This window comes from Typopeltis vanoorti, chromosome 3, assembly GCF_054136105.1.
Source record: "Typopeltis vanoorti isolate ZY-2024b chromosome 3, IOZ_Tvanoo_1.0, whole genome shotgun sequence".
In the NCBI taxonomy this organism is placed as follows: Eukaryota; Metazoa; Arthropoda; class Arachnida; order Uropygi; family Thelyphonidae; genus Typopeltis; species Typopeltis vanoorti.
The window spans coordinates 146,558,954-146,584,820 of record NC_143551.1 but is presented as its reverse complement, the minus strand read 5'-3'; the positions used below and the strand labels follow the sequence as shown (position 1 = coordinate 146,584,820).

Here is a 25,867-nt window from a genome sequence, read left to right as displayed (position 1 = left end):
ATATTAGCAAACAATACAGATGAGCACGATAAAATAAGAATTTTTGCGACGCGTCGTCGACAGGTGAGCTGATGCAATACTGGCATTCGGCGGCTGCGCACTTCGCCTATACTTCAGCTGGTACGTTGTCGCATGCAGAGTCCCACTTGCATGCCACAGTGTAGCGCCCGAATCATGTAGCCACTACATCATGAGAGGATTCAGAGGCGAATGACCAAGATGGTGAGTGGTCTGTGGAATGCTCCCTATGAGGATAGATTGAGGGTGTATGGATTGCAGAAGTTGGTTGATGGGAGAAAAAGAGGGGATATGATAAAAACATTTAAGTTGCTTAAAGGGTTTTATTGGATTGATGTAGGGGGAATTGTTTCACCACTTGGCTAGAGGTACCAGCACAAGTGGTCATCCCTGGAAGTTGAATAAAAGTGTGGTTAGTTGGGGTGTGAGGACTAGATTTTTTACCTGGAGAGTTGTGAATGAGTGGAATAGGTCACCAGAGTCAGTTCTGAGTGCTTTATCTGTTAATGGGTTCAAGGAGTGGTATGATAGATTGTGTGGATAGATTGGGTCTCGTGCAATGAGTCTTCAGACTCTGTAGGTGCCTGTATAGTAATGATAATAATAATATCTTCTGAGCTTCAGGCCTCTATCCACTCATCCCCCAAATCCCTAGCCTCATCAATTCCTGTAGTCCATGACCATCAGTAAGATACAAAATATGTAATCTTTTCAACCCAGAGTGCATTACTTCATCATTTTGCAACATTAAAACCATTCTCCTTGTCCATACTGCTAATTTATTTAAATCATCCTGTAAGATATCTTTGTCACCTTTATAATTATTGCCTTCCCAGTTTTGCATCATCATCAGCTGAATATTCTCCCCACCATAAATTTTTCCAAATATGATTAATATACAAATTAAATTGTAATGGCCTAGTATGGAACCCTGGGACACTCTAGTAGTCATTCTCATTTTTCTTGATTACACTTACTATGCCCATCTTCTGATGTCTGTCTGTCAGCCCTCTCCCCATCCATGCCATTAGTTCATATCCATTCCCATTTGCTCCAACTTATGTAATAGTTTTCCATGTGCTATTCTGTCAACTTCCTTTGCAAAGTCCAGCAGGATCATGGTGTAGTTACTTCCTTTATTGTTCCACTGTCACTTTATTATAAAATGTGAATAAATTACTGTACGCCCACAGATGTGAGACCCATTGACACCTGTGTGCATGTCAGAAGAAGGAGTATCCATTCCGATAATAGGGTAATCAATTCGTCTTGTGGGATGAGTTGTTTATTGTTACACATTGGAAAATTAACTTTTCTTTTATGAACGTTGTAGTTTTTAAAGTGGTAACTATTTTGTTTGTATAACAGGCAAAAAAACTTTCTCCTCTTCAGCATGAATTGACTATTCTTGGCGATCTGCCAGACCGGGTTCCATGAAGTGTGGACATACAATACTAAGGCAGGCCCTAACTTTTATAAAGCTGTTCTACTCACTATAGAGTATCATATTCCTATTCACTCATTCCTAAAATTTACTTTTAACTTTTCGGATATTTTACTGGTCAGTAATTTGCTTTTTCTGTCTTGGAGCCATCGTAGTACTATGAAAAGAATAATAATAAAACAGAACTTCTATAGTTGCATATTATTTAGTTTACTTACTTTTTACTTTCTTTATTTTCTCTGTTAGGCTTTTATTTGTTATGTATGTACTGTATATTCTCTCCACTTCTTATGGTGTTCTTTTTATAATTCATTTGTAAATAAATGTACAGAATCAAATTTTCTTATTTAATCAATTCATGTTCTATCCATTCATATACATCTTTTAACTTTATTAAATTTTAATTGTGCATCTTCTATTGTTTTGTCTTTTGTTCATCTTATAGTACCATAGATTGTTTGAAAAGGACTTAATTTTTTATCTACAGGATTATCATATTCTAAATATTGAAACTATGCTTGATTTATGGTTTTGCTTTCAATTGCTATGTTTATGGGATATTTATTCAGAATGGCATTATTATTATTACTTTTTTTTTTTTAATTATGTATTTAAATAAATGAAAGCAGATTTTTCTTCTGATTTTTTTATGGTTACTTAGACTCTTAAAAAATACTGTATTTACTCTTCTGGATTTCCACCTTCTTATCAATTCATCTATGCATGTACACTAAATAAGGCAGGAGAAGAACTAATATATCCATTCAAACTTCTGGATTAGAATCAATGAGAATCAATCATTGAAGTGAAAATATTTTCATTAATATTTTTGATTTATTAATGAAAATATTTTCATTAATATTTTTGATTTATTAATGAAAATATTTTCATTAATATTTTTGATTATTGTTGTATTTTGTATTTAGTGACCATTTCGGATAGTCTTCTGTTATATTCCATAAGTTTCGTCTTTTACTCACTGAAAAGCTGTGTTATCACCTGTATATACTAAGTAGGCCAATAAATTTCCATCTTTTTATTTTATTTTATTGTGTGTGTGTGTGTGTGTGTGTGTGTGTGTGTGTGTGTGTGTGTGTGTGTGTGTGTGTGTGTGTGTGTGTGTGTGTGTGAGATTTGTGCAAATTCTTACCTTTCCTAAATTTGCCATGTTCCTCTAATAACGTTGTTAGTAATAGTGGCAAGTCTTTTATTTAAAATCTTAATATGCATTTACTTATCTCCTTTACTATGCTGTGTGTTTTGCTTTGAACATGAGCTTTCTAATTTTGTCATGTTTAAAAGCTATTTCCCTCAAACTTCCACTTGAAATGGAATTTTAGTATATGTGTGTATTTCAAAATAGTTTTCTTGAGTTTAATGCCAGGCATGTACACCACCTACACACAATGTAGTGTAGCTCAGCACTGCCTACTGCACCAAACAAAAATGGCAGCAGTGAAGCCCAGTAACAATAAGGACTTCTTGCCTTGCTAGCACAACACAGACAAATAAAAAATGAAGCTATGAAGTGTCATAGCTATGGACTGGATATTACAGAAGCAAAAGTTTTCTATATGTAATTTCTCTTTCATTGAATGTATACTTTCTGTACATAAATGCATTGAATCTGCATACAATATTTTATCAACTTTCTCTTCTAAAGTTCAGGACACCCTGTGAAAACATTGTTCTGTCTAGAACAGTGTTTTCACACCTTAATGAGACGCTCTCACACAAAATCAAATTAATATAGAGCAATCTTCAGTCGATTTATAATTAGTGCCTCGACAATAATACACCTTGATGAAGATGAATATTTCTATGGTTTAGCACATCTTCATTAATTTCTGGCATTGAGACCACATGTTTCTAAACATAACAGATATATTAAAATAAATAGCATTACCTGACAAGTTTCTTAATTCATTGGACTTATGGGTACAAGATGTGTTTTAAAAAAAGACTAGAAAAAAAGTAATTACATAAAACAGATGTTATATTCTCGTTGAGAGGTTTATACGTTGGTTATGCATTACTAAATTACTTAGGGAATTGACAACGTAGATACGAATATAAATTAAATTACACTTTAATAAATATTTCCAATATTTCGGCAACGTCACGTTGCCATCTTCAAAAGGAACTTGCAAAAAAAGGCACCTGCACGTAGGCACTACAACACAGTAACTGAGAATGAAGTGATGAAGCTATTGTTCTCCTAAAAGTCCTGATCTTGCCCTCTAGTGGGCTAAGTAGGTGTTCTTGGCCGTTAGGCTGAAGGTCTGCTGATGTAAGCCTCCCAAATTTGGGGCAGTCTCATACAACCAAATTTGTTGAGGTTTTGAGAGTTTCTTAGGGCTGAGGCTGATTCCATAAATAGTCTTTTGAATTTGTATTTGCTACGGTGTATTACTGTAGCTTTCTTCAACCGTATTCTGTGGCATGTATCCAGAGCATGGTCTGCAAGACCAGAATGGCTGTACTTGTGAAAATGAATGTAGTCCTTGTGTTCAGAAATTCTGATATTCGCTATCCTGCCTGTTTGGCCAAAGTAAGATAATTTACAGCTGCAAGAGACCTGGTATACACCAGGTAGGTCTAGGGGAAGTGGTTGGTCTTTAGTGGAGTGGATAAGGGATGCTAATTTTCTGTATGGTCTGTAACAGGAGGTCAGGTCATGTTTTTTTAAGATTTTGGTAATTTTTTCCGAGGTGCCTCGGATGCAGGGAATGGTGATGGGTTTAGAGTAATCCTTGTTGTGAAGGGGGGGGGGGGTTGTGGTTTGTAGGTCTCAATATTTTTTGGATTTTTTTTATTAGCTGAGAAAGTGTTGAGGATGTGATTTAGTTCAGTGTTTAGCTATGTCGTTAGAACAGATTAGTTTAGCCCTGTTGTATAGTGTTTTCACCACTCCATATTGTTGTGTGTGTGTGGGGGGGGGGAGATTGTTGGTGAATGTACCTGTATGGGTGGGTTTTCTGTAAACTGAGAAAACCAAGGTTCCATCAGGTTGGCAGATGACTAGTGTGTCTAGGAAAGAGAGGCTGTTGTTTTCCTCTTTTTCCAGGGTGAACTTGATTCTGAGGTGTTGGTTGTTTAAGTGTGTTAAGAAGCAGAGGAGTGTATCAGAGCCATGTGGCCAAATAGCAAACACATCATCAACGTAGCGGAGCCATATGGCTTGTTTTTGTGGGGCAGATTCCCAACTCACAAATCAGAAAACTTCACAGGCTCCTTAAGAAAGTCACTTCTTGGCCTGTAGAAGTTGCCAACAGATTAAAGCCGTTTAATTCTATACCCCCCCCCCCATATTTATGGACTCCCAAAAATACATAAAGAAAATGTGCCATTATGTCCCATAGTGGATGGCATTGATTTCCCCACATACAAATTGGCTAAACATTTGGGCAAAGTGCTCACACACTATACTGGCAACACACCATCACACATAAAAAAACTTAGCCCACTTCAAAGCCAGCATAGTAAACCTTACACTCTAACATACTGACATAATGGTCAGCTTTGATGTCTCCTCCTTATTCACAAATGTCCCACTCAAGGAAACTTTAGAGCTAAACCAAGCTAAATTTTTTCCGAATATCTCAGCCCTATTTCAGTTCACAATGAACTCAGGCTATTTCATTTGGCAGGGAAAATTCTACAAACAAATAGAGGGGACAGCCATGGTTCACCACTCTCCCTACCCTTGGCCAATTTCTTTATGGAGACCTTTGAAGAAAAAGCCTTAGCCTATCCTCCACAAAAACCAACCATATGGCTCCACTACATTGATGATGTGTTCACTATTTGGTCACATGGCTCTGATACACTTCTCTCCTTCTTAACACACTTAAACAACCAACACCCCAGAATCAAGTTCACTCTGGAAAAAGAGGAAAACAACAGCCTCTCTTTCCTAGACACACTAGTCACCCGCCAGTCTGATGGAACCTTGGTTTTCTCAGTTTACAGAAAACTCACCCATACAGGTGCATTCACCCCCCCACCCACCCACAACAATATGGAGTGGTGAAAACACTATACAACAGGGCTAAACTAATCTGTTCTAATGACATAGCCCTAAACACTGAACTAAATCACATCCTCAACACTTTCTCAGCCAATGGAAAAAATCCAAAAAATATTGAGACCTACAAACCACAACCCCCCCCCCCCCTTCACAACAAGGATTACTCTAAATCCATCACCATTCCCTACATCCAAGGCAACTCAGAAAAAATTACTAAAATCTTAAAAAAACATGACCTGACCTCCTGTTACAGACCATACAGAAAATTGGCATCCCTTATCCGCTCCACTAAAGACCAACCACTTCCCCTAGACCTACCTGATGTATACCAGGTCTCTTGCAGCTGTAAATTGTCTTACTTTGGCCAAACAGGCAGGACAGCAAATATCAGAATTTCTGAACACAAGAAACTACATCCGTTTTCACAAGTATAGCCATGCTCTGGATACACGCCACAGAATACGGTTGAAGAAAGCTACAGTAATACACCGTAGCAAATACAAATTCGAAAGACTATTTATGGAATCAGCCTCAGCCCTAAGAAACTCTCGAAACCTCAACAAATTTGGTTGTATGAGACTGCCCCAAATTTGGGAGGTTACATCAGCAGACCTTCAGCCCAATAGCCAAGGACACCTACTTAGCCCACTAAAGGGCACCATCAGATCTTTTAGGAGAACAATAGCGTCATACTTCATTCTCAGTTACTGTGTTGTAGTGCCTACATGCAGGTGCCTTTTTTTGTAAGTTCCTTTTGAAGATGGCAACGTGACGTTGCCGAAATATCGGAAATATTTATTAAAGTGTAATTTAATTTATATTTGTATCTACGTTGTCAATTCCTTAAGTGATTTAGTAATGTAACAGATGTTATAAGAACTTCAACAATAGTACATATAAGGAAAGTGACAAAAAAAAAAAAGCCCAGTTCTGCAGTTAGATTTTTGACAAATGCAGATCAAACTTGGTGTAGAATTAAACCTTGGTTTTTGTTGCACAGTGCAGGAAAAGGGAGCATTTCTGAGTCTTCTTTAAATTTTCTTATAAAACAGTTTTGATCATCATCATCATCAAATTCCTGACAATATATATCAGGAATTTGATGGAACTTCACAACTGTGTTTCAATAAATCAGTAGGAGACCTATAAACTGATTAGTTGTGTATCGTTGTTATGAATCCGAATATTCCAATAAGAAAAATAGGAAGACCAATAAAAAACTTCTTTTTTTTTTTATTCAAATTTGTTACATTAATTTTGTTACTAGAATGGCTCTTTGTATTGTGCACAATCTTCTGTGTTTTCAAGGTTTACAAAAAACAAAAAAAAAAGTCTAGAAAGTTATTTTTTATTAAATAGAAAATGTTCTATTTTGTCTGGTTAGCCGAGTTGTTAGTGTATTTGCTTTCCAGCCAAGAGGCTGCAGGTTCAAATCCTGCCAAGGGCATGGATATTTGCGCTTGTCTTTCACCTTCATACATTCATTCATCCAAGTATATACACACTCTCCCAAGATGGACTGGATCACCATGGGAGAAGTAGACACAACCCTCCTGCAATGGAAAAGGTCTTCACCCTGTAGTGAGTGGAAAAAACAGGCTGATCATCATTCTGTTTTGTCCAGTCTGCAGCAACTCACTAGCTAACAAAATCTGCTCACCAGGTGAGTGGGAGAACATTTTTGTCAAGTCCTTCTATTAAGGAACAAATATTTTGAAAATGCAAAAAGTATAGGCCATAATATTACTTAATATTGTGGATTGTTCATCTGTTGTTAGCAGTATGATTTTTTTTAAAATCAATGTGATAATCCAGTCTTCTAATATAAATAATCAATAGATTTTATACTTAACCAATCTAAAATATTATTCAGCTGAAAATAATGGAATTTAATTAATTATTATTTATCTTTCAAATTCCTGCTATGGATTTTTCAAGCAGTGCAATTTTTAAAAAAAAAAAAAAAAACTTGAAAAAAGTAAAGCAATAAAGTTATTAAATATTCAAACATCTAGCAACACCAAACAGATTAAATTGGCAATGTAGAAATCAGTCCTGACTAATCAGCAGGCAAAACTTAATGCTTCAATCATGATATCCTTATTCTTGATATTTTATCTTTTCTAATTTAATTTTCCTTTGCACATTTTAGTCGTTTTAAATTCCCCTGTTATTTTGTTTTGAATATCAAGCCATAATTAGTGATTTTGACTTTCACACAATGAGAGATAATCTGTTGTCTACAATTTCTGTTATCAGGCTGAAGATGAGGAGGAAAGTACAGCTGATGTTGAAAAAGTAGGACAGAAATTAATGAATATTAACAGAGAGTACTTACAGAAAACTAAGCAATATGATCAATTTTATGAAGACTATAGCAAAACTCTTCAGGACATCCAGCAAAAGAAACAAGCATTAGATGCTTTTAATGAAACTATAGCTATTCTTCAAGAACACATTGAAAGACATATACAGTCACAGAAGGATGCCCTTCCTTGTGAGATAAAACCGTAAGTCGTTCCCCCTCCCTTAGTTAAGTTGATAAAATGGGCAAAAGCCATTTTAAATGAGTGCTAACTAATTAGGCTAAAACCATTTAGTGCAGTTAGTTAGCATGCATGTGCCATTTTTTTTATTATATAAGTATTTTTGTATTGCTGTAATGCTTTTGGTCCTGAAAATGACTATATATTTGTTTTGACAGTTTTCACAGATGAAATTCAGTTGTGTTTCACGAGACAGATTGACTAGTTACTAATGTTTTTTTTTTTTTTTTTTTTTTTTTTTTTTTTTTTTTTTTTTTTTCCAATAGCCATTCAGAAATTGGGTTTAGTTCAGTGTAAAAAAAATTAAAAATCAGTAAACCTTTTTGTTGGCTGATCTACATTTTTATGTGTTTATTACCTACACCTATTTAGAACTACATATAGGTTAATTATCATTTAAGTATTTCTGGTTTCTTTCCAATATATTCATTTACCTTGAAAACAATACTAGTTCCCCCCAATTAGTAAAACTCATACATTGCATTCACTTATTTTTATCTCTAAAATAAGACCATAGAAATTGTAATACAAAAGAAGCAATGTTTCATTAAATAGTTATACAAGCATAAATTATTTACATTAGCAAAATTATAAGAGAATACACTTTATCTCTCACATTTGCCCATTTTAATTTAAATTCAGAAAATTTAAAAAAAAAAAAAAAATGCAACAAACAGAACAAAAGAATCAAATTCCTTTACCAGTCCTCTTCAGTGTTAAACAACTATGGCTTTTTACTACAGTCAGTAAAACAACAAAAAAAAACAGAATAAACAAATTCCTGTAGTAATCCTCTCCAGGATTAACAAAACTATAACCTTTTAATACAAATAATTCATAAGGAATCTTCTCAATCTAGTACAAAGTTAATACTCTTTAATATAAGGAACACATCCTACCTCTGTAACTTGAGTACAAATTATCTTTAGGAATATTTACTTCACTCCAGAATGTTAAACATGAAGGGAAGATACTTAATCCATTGCCCTAAAATTATCTAAACACAATATTCATTCCACACAGAAGGTTTCTGCTAGAGGTAAAATTCTGTCTTCATGCCATCCATTGACAGGAAACAAATGCAGAGCGGTAATAAGCAAATGATAGACATACCTCATGCTGGAACTTGCTTTCTGCAAACTTAAGCTACTGTTATTCCTTACAACAAAAACTATATTCAAGGTCTTCTTCTAGATTATCTTCTGGTGGTTGCACACCAACTGAAAGATATAAATACTTTTAGAAATATCTATTCAGTACGGCTTGCTGTAACCACATGTTACCCAACCATAACAAAACAATATACCTTCTTCTAGATTATCATATGGTGGATGTACACCGGTCAAGAGAAATAACTACTTTCAGATAAATCTTTTCCTTCACTGAAGATAAATCTTTTCCTTCACTGAAGGAAAAGATTTATCTATAAGTGTTTACATGGTGATCACCATTCATTTGAGACAAATTATGGAGATTACAACCATGTTTAAAAATAATTGCTTTAATTTCCAGGCATTTCAACCTTCATGTTAAGCTCATCATCTGGAGTACATATACACACGCACGCACGTTTTTTTTTTTTTTAATTATCTGGGATGTTTTCCCTCATGGTGCCGACGTGGTTTTTTTTTTCTTCAAGTAACTTGTGGTCAAGATCTACACTTGTGTAATAATTACGTAAACTGTTCTGCCACAATCCAGCAGTGGGTTGCATAATTTCATAACAGTAGTTGGGACATTTTCATTGGCATTTGTCACATTTTTCTCTTTCCCACAATAAATTTGTAAGTCATAGGTATAGCCACCTTCGATGCATAACTTGAATAGTTTGATTCCGAATTTATGTCATTTGTGTTTTGTGTATTGCAGGAATGTTATCCTGCCTCAAAAAGGGACCAATGTCTCGTCTATACAGACTCGTTCTCTGGGTGTGAAATAATATTTGAAATTAGCTCTCAAAGATCCAGTTAGTGGCATGAGCTTATACAGTCTACTGTAAACATCTGCATTTTCATTATTTGAAAAATACCAGTTTGATAGCAGCAGCTTGAAACGATTGCGTGACATGACATTACTAATTTTATTTGAATACATTCTTTTTTTTCTACCAATAGTCAGACAGGTGAGGCAAATGGAAAAGACCCATCCAAAGCTGCAATCCAATGAAAGTCTTCATTTCCTGTATGCTGGTGTCTTTCCATTTGTTGATTCTCACGCTAGCAAACTTCTTGCATTTATTTTCTGAGAAGCATAACAATTAGTTTCATTGATCATGAATTCCAACAAATGATCATCTAACAATCTATAAAAATTGAAGGGCAACTTTTCAAACATATTTTCAAAAAGTACAAGTATTCCTGCATTTTCAGCTTCGAATTCCTTCAAATACCTTCCTGTTAATTTGTCCCATGCCAGAGAAGGTAATTCATCTTCATTTTCTTTGTTGTGAGTAATTGTTTATGTAGTCACATAAACAATTACTCACAACATTCTCAATAGCTTCTGTGATGTGGTCATCTGTAGAATAGTTTTTGGTAGGCATGTTTGTGGATGAGGAACATCATGGAAAAACAGGATGAATGCTTGGCAGTGTTTTTTAATTTTTCAAGAGTGATCTTTCACCATCTGAAGATGATGAGCTACCTGCTTCACTTGGCTTGTACTCTGCATCATCAGTGAGTCCTCAAAAGGACTCTCTTCTACTTCAGACATCAATTCGTCCAAAAGTTCTTGCAATCTTTGCTGCTGTCGCTCATAATCACTCATATTACTAAAATAATAACATTCTCAAAACATTTCAAAACACTAAATATTTTACATCAGACTTACCTAATGAAAAGAAGTACCTGTTTTTGTTTCACTATATCACTTAGCTAGCAATAAAACAAACAAAACAAAGTCACAATAGCTCGGTAAACAAATACACTAAGAAATCCAAACTTGTTAGATAGGTTATATGTGAAACACGCATGCCTCACATGGCCACGTGGTGTTCTTATCATTGGTACAGTCTTACTTTGCTCAGCAGGCCACGTGAAATGCATGAGTGTCACATTGAATAAACATCTAAACAAAGTGTGTCAAAGAAGAGTGTGTAAGAAAGTTTTAAAATTAATCCAAGTTGAGTAGCTTTCAGAGGTGAACTATGGACTCAAATACACAAACATCATTGAAGGAAAAAAAAAATGAAAGCATTTGAAAATAAGAAACAAACTTTGGAGATATAACCTATCTAACATACCCTGAAGAAAAGATTGACTGAGGCATGTGCTGAGGTTGTCTGTAAGAATAGAAAAATCAGAACTCCATGGTTGACTCAGGAAGTAAAACAGACAATTAAAGAAAAGAAGAAAGCATATGGCAAGTAAGTAAGTCAGCTTGTGCTCTTAGAGAATATAGAGAAAAATGTAAGAAAGCAGGGCACTGTGTAAAACTAAACAAGTCATGGGAAGATTTTGGTAAGAATATAGAAAATAAATATCAGGAAAGTGGTAAAATATTCTGAAGGCTATTGAAAAAAAGCATAGAATGGAGGAAAAAGTACTGTAAAAGGAATCAGAAATGATAAAGGTGAACATGAAAACTGAAGATAAAGATATTCTAGATGTTTGGAGTAATTACTTTGAAAGCCTGCTAAATGAAACAAGCAGTATTAGCACAATGGTAGAAAACTCCCAACAGGAATGCAGGTCAGAAATACATATTCATATTTGAAGTACAAAAAAGTCATCAAAAATTAAAAATGTGAAAGGTGGCTGGAGCAGATGATATTAGACCAAAAATGCTAAAATATTATAATCTAAGACCTCCAGGGAGTCAAGGACTCATCGAGGAAGGTTATAAATCATCTGTCATACCGTCCCTTAAATTCTTTCACACTAGATACACTCATTACCCATAAAGGCAAACTATTCCACTCACTGCTCTGTGAGAGAAAAACCTAGATCTTACTCCTTTCTTGACTGCAAACATCTTAACTTCCATGGATGTCCCCATTGTTCTCTCCCCACTTTCCATATAACAAAAAATTTCATCAGACAATATCCTATAACACCCATTCAGAAGTTTATAAACCTCTCTCATATCACTCTCTCTTTCTCCTGTTAACCAGAGTCTATAATCCACGTACTTACAATCTGTCCTCATAATTTAAATCCCATAATCCAGATATAATCTTTGTAACTCTTCTTCTTTGCACCCTTTCCACAGCTCCTTTATTCCCTTGGAATCTGGGAGGCTAAATCTGCACACAATAATCCAGGTGCAGCCTTATCAATGGCTTATAAAGAGCCAAAATGATTTCCTTACATGCGAAGATTCGCTTCATCACAATTATCCTCCGAGTTGTATTTGCAAATATTGCTATGTGACTTTTGAACTTCAAATTTCTATCCACCATTACACCAATATCCCTATCCTCATCAGTTTCTTGTAGCATAACCCTACTAATATAATATGCCACTGGAAATCTCATCACACCAAAGCATAACTTTACACTGACTGAAATTAAATCGACAGCCATTTCCGTTTGTTTAAATTTCTAGCCTATGAATTCTATATTTGGTTTAATCCTTTATCCAAGTGTAAGTAAACAAAGTTTTTGCCTGAAGTAAGTTCAGGACTGGGGACAACTCGTGGCAAAGGTGGTGTGACTTCACATCACTTGCCTTAGTATCCCATAATGCAAAGCACATCACCTTGCGGAAATGCATAATTCTATGCATTAAGGGAATGGTCACTACCCAGACCGGTTTTGACCTTTAAGATTAATATCACCAATTTTGATATCAGATTTAGTTTCTTGGTGGAAGTAATGCAAAAGTCATATTTCCATATATTCCCAGTCCTGAAATTACTTCAGGTGCAAACTTTGTTTGCTTACATTTGGATAAAGGATTAAACCAAATATATAATTCATGGCATAACCAAGTGGAAAACAACTTCTATCAAATTTCTAGCCTATTCAAATAATTTTGCAATCAGTAGCATTCCTGACTGCCCTGTTTATCTTTGCATCATCGGCAAATAATTTCACATCTCCTGTTAGACCCATTCTAATGTCATTAACGTATAGACTGAACTGGCCCAAGGACTGAAAACTGAGATACACCACGTCACCTTAAATCTGGCAGATTCAAACCTATCATATACTGCATTTTGATATCTTTCTTTTAGAGAAACTTGTGCCATTGTTCATGAATTATCATTATTATTATTATTCAGGCCTCCAAGGGGTCAAAAGACTCATCGAGGGAGGTCCTTCCTAAGACATAGTCTGTCAAGACTCATCGAGGGGAGGTTCCCCCCCCCCCCCGAGAAACACAGTCTATCATACCACTCTTTACTCTCACTGACCGTTCTCTCTCCCACCACTCCATCAGGCAATGCATTCCACGGCTCAACCACCCTCCACACAAAGAAACCACTCCTTACCCTCTTGCTCACAGTTTCCTTTCGTAACTTCCAGGGATGGCTTCTTGTCATCACTCCTTCCCGCTGTTCAACCAAGCGAGGGAACTCCCCAGTGTCAACCCTGTAACCACCTCTCAACAGTTTAAAAGTCTCAATCATATCACCTCTCCTTCTTCTATCCACCAAACTCTACAGTCCACATTCTCTCAGCTGATCCTCATAACTATCCTTGTACAGTCCTGAAACCATCTTTGTCATCCGTCTTTGTATCCTTTCCACAGTTAATTTATCCCCTTCAAATCCTGGGGACCAAATCTGAGAACAATAGTCCAAGTGTGGTCTGATCAGAGACTTATACAACGGAATGATAACCCTCTTATCTCTGCAGGTCAGTGTCCTTCTCATAATAGCAGCAATCCTCTGTGTTACCTTCACCACCTTTGCAATATGTCCTCTAAATTTCAGGTTTCTATCAATCATCAACCCCAGATCTCTTGTCTCCCCTACTTCCTCCAGTATAACTCCTCCCATAGAGTATGCAGTGTCCCATCGATGTTTCCCAAACCTCAAGACCTTACATTTTGCTGCATTAAACTGACACCCCCATTCATTTGCCCATCTATCTAGCTTATTAAAATCCTCTTGCAGGGCTACCACATCTGCACTATTACTAATAATCCTTCCCAGCTTCGCATCATCCGCAAACAACTGAATAACCCCCTGCAATCCACTGGCTATGTCATTGACATAAAGGTTAAACAATATAGGTCCTAGTACTGAGCCCTGTGGGACCCCACTTGTAACCCTCTGCCTCCTGGAAACTGCTCCACCATACACAACTCTCTGATAACTATCAGACAGCCAATCCTGAATCCAGTTGACCAATCTGAGATCCAGACCCATGTGCTGCAACTTAAATATCAGCTTATCATGTGGCACCCTGTCAAATGCCTTCGCCAAGTCTAAGAAAATTGCAGTATATGCCTTTCCCTCATCTAATGTTCTTGCAACTTTATTATAAAAGGCTAGCATATTGCTAAAACAAGAGCGTCCTTTCTCACAAATCCATGTTGATTCTCACAGATAACATTACCCTCATCTGCCCAATGCTGTATACAGTCCCTCACTACTTTCTCCAAGATCTTAACTACTGATGACACACAGACTGACCTATAATTAGACACTTCCAGTCTGTTACCACCCTTATGCAATGGCACTATCTTACCTTCCTTCCATTCCCTGGGCACCTTTGCCAAAGCCAGACTTTCATTGAAAAGCCACGTTAAAGGCACTGTCAATTCCCTAGCACATTCTCTCAAAATTCGTGGTGAAATACCATCCAGTCCCACAGCTTTACTGACATCCAGAGTACTCAGTATCTGAAACACACTCTCCTCCTGTACCTCCAGACCTCGAACCAGTCCTATCCCTCTAGCATTAAAACTGACTCCTCTAGGTTGAAATACTCCAATAAAGTGTTCATTGAACAATTCCACTATGTCCTCTGCATCAGTCACTCTATTCCCATTTTTTTCCCCCAATATCATTCTTCCACAGTCATTTCTCCTCCTGCTGGCCACATAGCTAAAAAATTCCCTAGGATTTTCTTTGGAGCTTAGGGCCAATCTCCTCTCATATTCCAGTTTCGCTTTCCTTACCACACTAGGTCACTCTTCTGGCCTGTGTCTTATATTCCTCATGCATCTCTTCACCTGTCTCTTTATATCTCTTCCATAGCCTCTTTTTCGCATGCAATTCCTGTTTAATATTGTTTGTCATCCACTTTACTCCAAATTGCGTCCTCTTCTTCACTCGTGGTATACAACTTACCATTGCTGATAACAAATATTCTTTCACAATTTCCCACGCACTAGTGATATCCCGGCCTTCCAATTCCTCCCTCCATGAAACTTCCCGAAGTTGACGTCTAAGACTATTATAATCACCTGCCTTATAATTCCACATAAGTTCCCGTCTCTTTGATACTCTGCATGTCTATTCGTTTTCCAAGTCAACACCATATGGTCACTCTCTCCAACTGGTGGGAGAGACGTCAACTCAGTTATTATCAACTCTTCTGATGCTATAACCAAATCCAAAACTTTTGAACCTCTTGTTCCCTCTGTTACATGTTGCTTAAGACATTTGTCCCTCAAGAATTCTAGAAATTCCATTCCCCTATTGCTACATGCATCTTCCCCTCTCCAATTTATACTACTGAAGTTAAAATCTCCCATAACAATCATTCTTCTTGCACTTGCCAAACTTAGCTGTCTAAACATCTCCTGGTCCCCATCTTCTGTGCTCCTGGATCTGTAGCAACACGTCACTAAATATCCTGTCTTGCCTACCTCTACCTAACACCATACGCTCTCAAAATCATTTGTCTCACTTCCTTCCAAATTCTCCACTCTTAGAGGACATAGGTCATCACTTATCATAAGCAGTACCCCACCACCACGCTTTCCCCTCCTATCCTGACGAAAAATGCTATACCCAGCGACTTCTATTCCTGTTGTTATATTCCCTTCTGTCAACCACGTCTCAGTGATCGCAATAATTTTTGGCCAGGCTGATGCTATCTGCGCCACCAATTCCTCTCCTTTATTCCGGATACTCCTGGAATTAGTATAAAGCATATAAATGCCATTGTTTCTATACCCAGTATTATCCCTTCTAGACTCCACTGGGCTCAGTGTTACCTGACATTGTGTCCCTTCTCCCAAGTATCCATTCCCACAAGAGACCACCCCTGCTATCATCCTCCCTGGGACACACTGACTCGTTCAGAACAGCAATCTCTCCAGATGCCTACATCCTTCCTCATTCAAATGTAAACGGTCTCTCGCATACAATTCCTCTCTTTCCTGAAATGCACTCCAAGCATCTATATGAAAACACAAGGCAAAGATAATATTTATTTGATTATAAGGCCATATATTTCAGTCTGATTATGCCACCATCTTTGGTGGCAAAAACAGTTGATACAGGGTAGAATGCAAACAATGGATTTATTTAAAATATAATGAGCTGCACAATGTTATATTTCCAGTAACATTATAAGGGAGGAAAAGGTTAATCATAACTGTAAAAAAATAAATAAATAAAAATAATTTTAAAAATTGTGTGTGTGTGTGTGTGTGTGTGTGTGTGTGTGTGTGTGTGTGTGTGTGTGTGTGTGTGTGTGTGTGTGTGTGTGTGTGTGTGTGATTAATGTCATACTCTATAGATCACCTGATAGATACAGCATCTCATTAGTTTCTTGAGACCTTATGACTTCAGCGTGTTAGGATCAGATTTTCAATTTAAGACAAATCATTGAGAGACCTTATGAAATTATAACCCAGATTGGCATTTAAGTTTTGTAGGTTTGAAAACAGCATATTACAGGATGCCAAGAGAAAAGCTCATCAAAATGCTACAGCTATATGCTGTAAATGTAAATTATATTGAGAAATGCATAGTCTCTATTTAAGCTTTAAGTCAGCAATTGGACTTGAAAGATTTGCAGGAAGATGGTTTGATGTTAAATCAGGTGTACAACAAGGGTGCACGTTATCTCCACTGTTATTTATTATCTATATGGATCACATTATGAAGGAAATTGGTATTAAATCTGACATTAAAATTGCTGATATTAATCTTAACTCTTTACTTTATGCAGATGATGTTATACTTATGAATAAATACAGTACAAGTCTGCAAGATTCCCTGCTAAATTGAATAACTGTTGTAATACATTTGGGGTGAAAATCATCAATAAAAAGACTAAGACAATGAAAATAGGCAGAAACACTGAAAACATTGACTATATCCTGAATGGTGAACATATAGAACAAGTTTATTTCAGCTATTTGGGCACAATTTTTATTGAAGGGCATATTAAATATGGAAATAAACAGAATTAGTAAAGCTGTTATCGATAGGAAGTCAATGAATAAATTTATATAATTATTATTATGTGACACCGCCAGGGAGTCCAGACTCATCAAGGGAAGGCACTTACTTTACAGCTCTCCACCAACTACAATTAACCACAAGTATTTCCACAGACAATTGCAAACATTCATGCCCAAGGTGAGATTTGAACCCTCAGCCTTTTGGCTGGAGAGATGATCTGCTAACCACTCAGCCAACCAGGCCGGCATGTGAAATATGAAATAAAATAAGCATATGAAATAAGAAAGAAATTAGTGAAAACAGTGAATTAGCCATATACAAGACAATGTACAAACCAGTCTTAATCTGAGAACTTGGTTAGAAATAAAACGCTTGATCAAAAACCACAGATATGAGTATTCTGAGAAAGATTAGGGGAGTGAACAGATGGCACCAGTGGCAGTATTATATTAAAAATGAGGATATTAGGAAAGAACTTGCCATTGTTAGCATTCAGGAATGTGTTAGCAGAGCTAATTTCATATGGTATAGTCACTTAAACAGAATGGGAGAGGAAAGATTAGCAAAACAAGTGTTCTTTGCCAGGTTGGCGGGAAGAAGACTGAGAAGAAGACCAAGAGGTAGGTGGATTGATACAGTAAAAAGTATTTTAGAAAGCAGAATATAAGATCTGATGATGTTGTAGTCTTGACATATAACAGATAATTTTGAGGAAAATTATTGATTGGAAGTTAGTAATGATGCAAAGCACATCTCCTTGTGGACATGTATAAGCTATGCATTATGGGAAAGGTCACTACCCATAGTGGGTAGTTCATAATGCATAGCATTATACATGTCTGCAAGGAGATGTGCTTTACATTATGGGATACTAAGGCAAGTGATGTGAAGTCAATACCACCTTTACCACGAGTTGCCCCAGTTAATTGTTTGCTTACACTTGGATAAAGGATTAAACCAAGTATATAATTTCTTGGTATCTTTAATTTATACTTAATGTTTGGGTTTTACTGGTTGGGTCTAATGGTAGTAGGCTAAGGTCGAGAAGACTGAAATGTCATCATTTCCATCCTTCCTGTTTAAAATGATTTTTCCATACATATATTTACAGGTTTTTATATTTACAAAATTTGGAAAACAGTTATCGCTTGCATTAATGAACCCCTGAATATTAATCTATTTGAACTAAAATAAAAGTGAGTTGTAGGATTTACTTCTTCCATCCATACAGTTTGCATCTTAAGTTTCTACTAATGTCAGAATATCAGTAGAAAGTTAAGATTTTTGACTTCATTTAAAAAAAAAAAGTGAGCTAACTTCTGAGTAAGGAAGGTTGGCTTCAGGTTAGAAATATTTGACATAAGAAATATTTGACTTAGCTGACATAATTGTTTTAATTATTGAGATTGTAAATGTATCTGGAATTTGATCAATACCATTTCATAGTTAAAAGTATTTGTTTAATAGTGCATCTATATTGTTCACTAAGTGAGCTCATTTTTATATGTTCATTTTTTTTAGAAAACTTATTGTGTTTTCAAAATTTTTATAGACTTCTGGAAAATTTTGAGCTTTTAAATTCAAGATTAAAAGTCATTCAAGAAAGTCAGTGCCAAGTTGAAAATGAACTAAAACACCAAGCAGCTTACAATCGTTCACTTGATAGAGAAATGAATTCTCTTAAGCCAGAAATAATTCAACTTTATAAACAAAGGGAACAGTATCAAACGTAAGAATATTTTCACCAGTATGTTAAAAGAATATATAAATATCTCAGTTTGTAGGATAAAGCATTAAAGAATTAATATAATTGTAGCATAATGAGCAGAATATTTTTCTCTTACAGTTGGCTGTTTGGCAAAGGGGTTAAAAAAGATAGGATTAACAAACTGTTACAGGATTCTTCTGCAGAAGCCAAAGACATTATCAGGTAAATGCTATGCCTAAATTAAATTTTGATTTTGAAAAACATGCTCTTGTATAAATTTGGTTAATCTTAGAGAATTTTGACAAATTACAAAAGCAATCTAACAATAATTCCTAAATATTTTTATTTGTCTTAGAATGAGGGAAAAAAAAAACGACAAATGTGGAAAGGCTGGAGTAGATGATATTTGATTAGAAATGCTTAACTATGGAGCTATAAAAGTTGAAACTGTGGCTATACTGCATAATTCAGAGAGCTTCATCAGAAGGCAAAATTCCAGATGATTGTAGTAGAGCTCTCATAATTCCTATCTTTAAAAAAGGGGAATGAAACTGAAATGAGAATTACAGAGGAGTTTCTCAACTAAGTGTTCTAGATAAGATTTATGCAAGCATACTTGAGAAAAGGCTAAGGAAATATTGCAGAAGACAAACTTTGAGAAGAATAAGCTAGATTCAGGCCAAATAGAGGTTGTCAAAATCAAATATTCAATTTATGACAAATAGTTGAGAAATCACAGAAATATAACAAGGATCTATTTTTAAGATTGGTAGATCTGGAAATAACATATAATAAGGTTACCAGAAAAAGGTTTTCACGTAGTCTATATTTAGACTATGTAATTTAAATATAGTCTATATTTAAATTGTAAGTTAGTTGTTAAAATTAAAGGAAATACAGGAAGATGGTTTAATGAAAAATTGGGTGCAAGATAGGGGTGCAGCTGTTGGGCATTGCTGAAAATCAGTAAAAAGTCCAACACTATTTAAATAGGCAGGAATAGCGAAAACTTCAGCTACATTCTCAGTGGAGAACCTATAGAACAATTAAATCATTTTGACTATTTGTGCAAAGGATTTAGTGAAGATGACTAATTAAAATGACAATAGAATAAACAAATCTGGTATGATGGGAGCTAGTTGAATTAATTCATGTGGAGTAAGAGAGAAATTAGCCAAAACACGAAACTAGCAGTATACAAGACTGCACTCAAATCAGTTTTAAGTTAGGGATCTATTATATTTTAAGTTATGGAGATGTGGTTTAGAAATAAAGCACTTAATCAAAGATATGAGAGTTCTGAGAAAAATTAGGGGCTTGAACAGATAACATCTGTAGCAAAATGAAAATGAAGATATTAAAAAGGAACTTGATATTGTTAGCATTCAAGAACATGTGAGCAGGTCACTTAAACAGAATGGCAGAGGAAAGGTTACTGGAACGGGTGGGGAAAAAGACCCAGAGGAAGACAAGATTCTAAATGGATCAATTCAGTCAGAAGTGCTGTAGAAGAGTGAAGCATAAATAGAACAATATTGGAGTGTTGACATGTAATAGACTAATTTTTAGGAAATTTGCTGATGTGGATTATTATTAAATCATGTATGAAGATGCATTTCAGAGAATTTTTTTTTTAATGTTAAAAATATATTGATTATTAAACTACTGACCGACTATTAAACTTCATTTATATCTGTTGTTAAAAACAAAATTCTAATAATCCTTCATAAATTTTAAAGTATTCACTTAACAAGTGTATTATCCTGTTTGTATTCATGCAGAAATTATATGCTCTAAACTGCACATTGTTTTTTTAATGATGGTAAGTTTCTTTTTTGTCCATCAAATGATCAACTTGTAGAATAGAATCTTTTGTTTATAACTTATTTACTGTCTCATGATCACATAAGATTTCATTACCTGTCAAATTTTCGTCAACATTCAACTTTTTGTTTATTTATTTTTTTGAACTATCATAGTCGCCCATTCTAGGAACCAGAGATATATTTTGTTATAGTGTGTGGTGAATGTATGGGAGAAAATACTGAATACATTCCCCTCCACACACACACACACACACACACACACACACACACACACACATGATGCTCTCATGAAACAAAGGAAGTGACAGGAAAGAAAACAAAGAAATTGTAGGAACCAGAAGGGGGGGAAAAATCACATGAAATAAAAGAAATCATACTAAGGATTGATAGTAACTATGCAAATGCTAACAAGAATGAGAAACATAAAAAAAGAACTAAAGAGTATGAAATTCATCTCATCTTCCTTTTTCCCTCTTTTACCTTGCGGTGTCGAGGGTTTATTAATCACCGACCTCAAACCATTTGCAGGATAAAGTGGTTAGTCCTACATCCTGGTGTATCCTATATCTGTAGTGTTAGTGTCTATGTCTTTTTCTTCTTCGTATGATAGATCACATCCCAAGTATCTGAAAGTGTTTACTTGTTCTAGTATTTTATTATCTATTACTATTTTACTTCTTATAGGGTTTTCTCCTGTGAATACCATTATTTTTGTTTTTTCTTTAGATATTGTCATATTATATTGCTTTGAGATATCATTTAATGATCTTTGTAAATCATCTTCAGATGTCGTTAATACTATTTGATCATCTACAAATAGTAGTGTATCTATCTTAATTTGCAGGGTCATTTGTATACCAAATGGGTTATGCTGTTTCCAGATTGTTAATATTTCATTTATATATATATTGAAAAGCAGAGGTGAGAGGGTACATCCTTGTCGTACTCCTCTTGATATATCTTTCCATTTTGAGATGTGTTCTAATTTAACTGCTATTTTATTTCCTGTATATATTTCTTGAATAGATTGTAAAAGTTGGTTTGGTATGTTTAAATCGGTTAATAATTTAAACAATTTTTGTCTACTAATTTTGTCAAAGGCTTTTTCATAATCAATAAAGGCCACGTGTGTTTCTTTTTGAAATTCTCTTCTCTTTTCTATTAATAATTTTAAAGTAAAAATTGGATCTATGCAGGATCGGCCTTTTCGGAAACCATTTTGTTCTTCTAGTAATTTGTCTTCTACAATGCTGCTTAGTTTCTCTTTTAATATTCCTGCATATATTTTATATCCTGTATTCAGCAGGCTAATTCCCCTATAATTATTGCAATTGTCTTTATTTCCTTTTTTATAGATTGGGATAAACAGTGCTTTTTTCCAAGAGTTAGGGGTTTTTCCAGACATGGTTTTTTAATATGGTTTTTCCAAACCATATTAAAAAATTTCAGAAGTCTTTCATTAAATTTTTCACCTGCATTTTTGTATAGTTCTATATTTATATTGTCTTCTCCTGGTGTTTTCCTATTTTTCATCTTCTTTATTATATTTTTCAGTTCTAACATTGTGATATTTTCTATTATTTGTCATTCTTTGGCTTATAAAATTTTATTTCATTGTTCTCATCTGTCCAGATATTTTGAAAATAGGTCACCCATTTTTCTAAATCTATTGTTTGTATTTTTATCTTTTCTTTTATTTCTTTATTCATGTATTTTATTACTTTATAGGTTTTGGGTTGTGGCTTAAATAAATCCTTTTCTAGTTCTGTTACGGTCCATCTTTCTCTGTGTTTTTTCCTTACTTCTCATTTTGCATTTGCACTGTTTCTTTTATACTCTATTTCTGCTTCTATTGTTTTGAAATTTAGCCATTTCTGGTGACGGTCCTTTTTGGTTTTTATTATATTTTCTATTTCTTTGTTCCAGTCTCATAGTCCTCTTTTTCTAATCCATTTTTGCTTTATTTCTAAGGTTACTGTTGCTGCTTTTGTGAGAATTTGTTTTAAATTTTCCCATTCATCTTCTATGTCACTTGATTCGTGTGTGTGCATTTTTGATATTGTTGTCTAACTTGAGGATCCTGTAATGAAGAAATTTTGTAGCTTGGCTGGTAAAACTTTTCAATTCTATGTGTTTTTAGCCACTTTAGTTTAAAACTAATTTTTGCTGATACCATATAATGATCAGAGTTTAATTCGAAGCCTCGATATGCTCTTATGTCTAAAATTAACTCCGCTAATTTAAAATTTGTGGTAACATAGTCAATTACCGATTTGTATCCTCTGGCTGACCAAGTATATTTATGTATTTCCTTGTGTTTAAACATTGAATTCATTATTCTCATATTATAAATGACAAAATCGTGCAATCTGCGACCATTTTGATTACATGTATCTTCACCAAATTTACCTATGTTTGTTTTGTATTTTTTGTTTCCTATTCTGGCATTTAAATCTCCTGCTAGCAGTAAATAGTCAGTTTTGTTTGTTTTATCTATGGCATTCTGTAATTCTTTATAAAATATATTAGTGTTTTTTTCTTTTCCCTCTTCTGGTGCATATGCACCAATTATTGTTATGTGGCCTCTTAATGTCTTGAGTCTAATTTCTATTAGTCTTTCATTCAAATAGTTGAAATATACAATATTGTTCTTTAGGGATTTATGTACCATAATCATTATACCTGCTTTTGCTCTTTCTTCTTTTTTTACCCCACTGTAAAAATGTTACGATAGCTTAAATAAAGGTTATTTACCTGAAATCTTCATATTAAACTAATATTGGAAGGATTAAATTTTATTTTTTATTAATCCTTTCCCACTGCTGTACATACACCTCTGATTCAAAAAATTAGAATAATCAAAGAAAATGTGTTGAATGATTTGCAATTTTAATTTATGGCATAGAAAATAAAATTATTACTAAATATGAATTAGCAGCATCTAAATCTACATACTATGAAGATTATATAACCATGTAAACACATAAAAATGTAAGATAAATTATAAAACTGTTATTTGAAACCCTTCAAAAAATTAGAATAATTTTTTTATGTGGGTCAAAATATTAGAATATTTCAACTTTTTCTGATTGGTTTTGAGGAGGGCATATAAATAGCATATATTTCAGTAGCTGCAGGACTAACTTGTGTGTGAGGAATCATTTGCACCTGAATATCAGTTAATCATTTGGTAAACATGGGTCAAACAAGTAACATATCAGAAGCTAAGAAGTTTTGTATAGTGTATCTACACAAAGAAGGCCAAACTCAACAGTTTATAGCTAAGGAATTGAAATGTTTTCAATCAAGCATGCATAGAGTATTGAGACAGCATTCTAATGAGAGGAGATTGAAGAATATCATGAAGAAAAACTGCTTTCGAAGTGTAAGGTATTTTCAGATCCACAGAGGATCCAGGCGATGAAAAGAACTGTTTATAAATGTATCTAAATCTACGATGTTGAGACGACTTCACAAATTGGGTTTTAAATCACGTGTGCCTAAGACGAAGCCACTTATGACTTCCAAGAAAAAGGCAGCTGAGTGCGATGGTATAAGCAAAGACTGTTGTGGGGTCAAGAGGACTGGAAAAATGTACTTTTTAGCGATGAAAGTATGTTTTATATGTCCCATGGTCATCAGGAGATACGTGTTTAGCATCTTAAACAAGAAGCATTTGATAAAGAATGCATAATACATTCAGTGAAATTTGCAACCTCTGTCATGGTATGAGCTTGTACTGACCACAGAGGATCCAGGTAGGCTGCGTATTTTGTATGAAAGAGCCAATTCCAAAGTGTACCAAGAAATTCTTGAGCACTTTATGTTACTGGCATTGGAAGATTTATGTGATGGTGATTTCCTTTTTCAGCAAGATTCAGCTTCTTGTCACACTTCCAAGACCACTACTAGATGGCTCAAAGAAAGAAAAATCGATGTAATTTCTTGTCCAGCAAACTCACCAGATTTAAACCCCATTGAGAATTTGTGGGGAATTATGAAGAAACGTCTTCAAGACATTGCCCTAAGAGACAAAAATGAACTTGTTTCCAGTCTGCAGACCATACGGGCATGTTTTGATTAAAAAGAGTGTGAACCGCCAGTGAATAACATACCCGACCATCGATGAATGGTCATAAAAGCTTATTTTTGACTGTGCCATCTGACCGAGTAATTATTGCTTGAAAGTTAGGGTGAAGAAAAACCGGAATTAATCACTAAACTAAAACCTAAATTATCTATTTGCAAGTCATGACTATTCATACCTTATTATGCCTGCAGGTTTGCATTTTTTGAGATAGTGCATTAGCTAAAGAATAGGCCAGGTAGTTACAAAATAAAAACATTTATTTTAAACTAGACAAGTAAGTACAGTATGCATGAGATATTGCACAGTTATCATGCTCAACCTTTTTTTTACAAACGGGGAATGCAATTTATGTAAAAAAAAAAAAAAAAACACTCACAATGCACACAATTACTGGGTTAACTCGTTAAACATAAACTATGCACATACTCACTCACTTAAACAAGTTAACAAAATCATTCCCTTAAAGACTGACTTAATAATTGCCTAGATACATATGATTTCATAATAGCACTGTTTCCTATATTATAACTAAGTACACATTTGTTACTAGAATAAACAAGTCAGCAAATAACCTTCCCACAGAAATTAGTGACTTAGTTAGCGCCTGTTTACAAACGATTTCTTGTAAGCACATTCACAATTCCGAGATACACTTCCTTAACAAATACAAAATTAGTGCCTACTTACATTTTTGCCATGAATAAAGAGTCCAAACAAATTACAGCATACTTCCTCAAGATAGTAGCATCTTCTTTCTGGTTAACTTTCTTGCTGCTTGGACATCACAGATGGTCTCTTGTAGAACTTTCCTCCATCAGAAATTTCAATGTGGAATTAGCTGTAGTTACCATGAGGTTTGCGCATAACTGCTCTCTATCTGGAGACTAAAACTT

At 34.9% G+C, this 25,867-nt stretch overlaps 1 protein-coding gene across 1 annotated transcript in view; it reads left to right on the top strand.

Moving 5' to 3' along the window:
• Pi3K21B (phosphatidylinositol 3-kinase regulatory subunit alpha) overlaps positions 1 to 25,867 on the top strand; it is a 405,502-nt gene that overhangs the window by 352,997 nt on the left and 26,638 nt on the right. Inside the window, exons 19-21 of the mRNA XM_090416099.1 lie at positions 7,752 to 8,002; positions 18,903 to 19,079; positions 19,197 to 19,280. Coding sequence (XP_090272225.1) covers positions 7,752 to 8,002; positions 18,903 to 19,079; positions 19,197 to 19,280 — 512 coding nt within the window. The remainder of the gene's footprint in view (positions 1 to 7,751; positions 8,003 to 18,902; positions 19,080 to 19,196; positions 19,281 to 25,867) is intronic.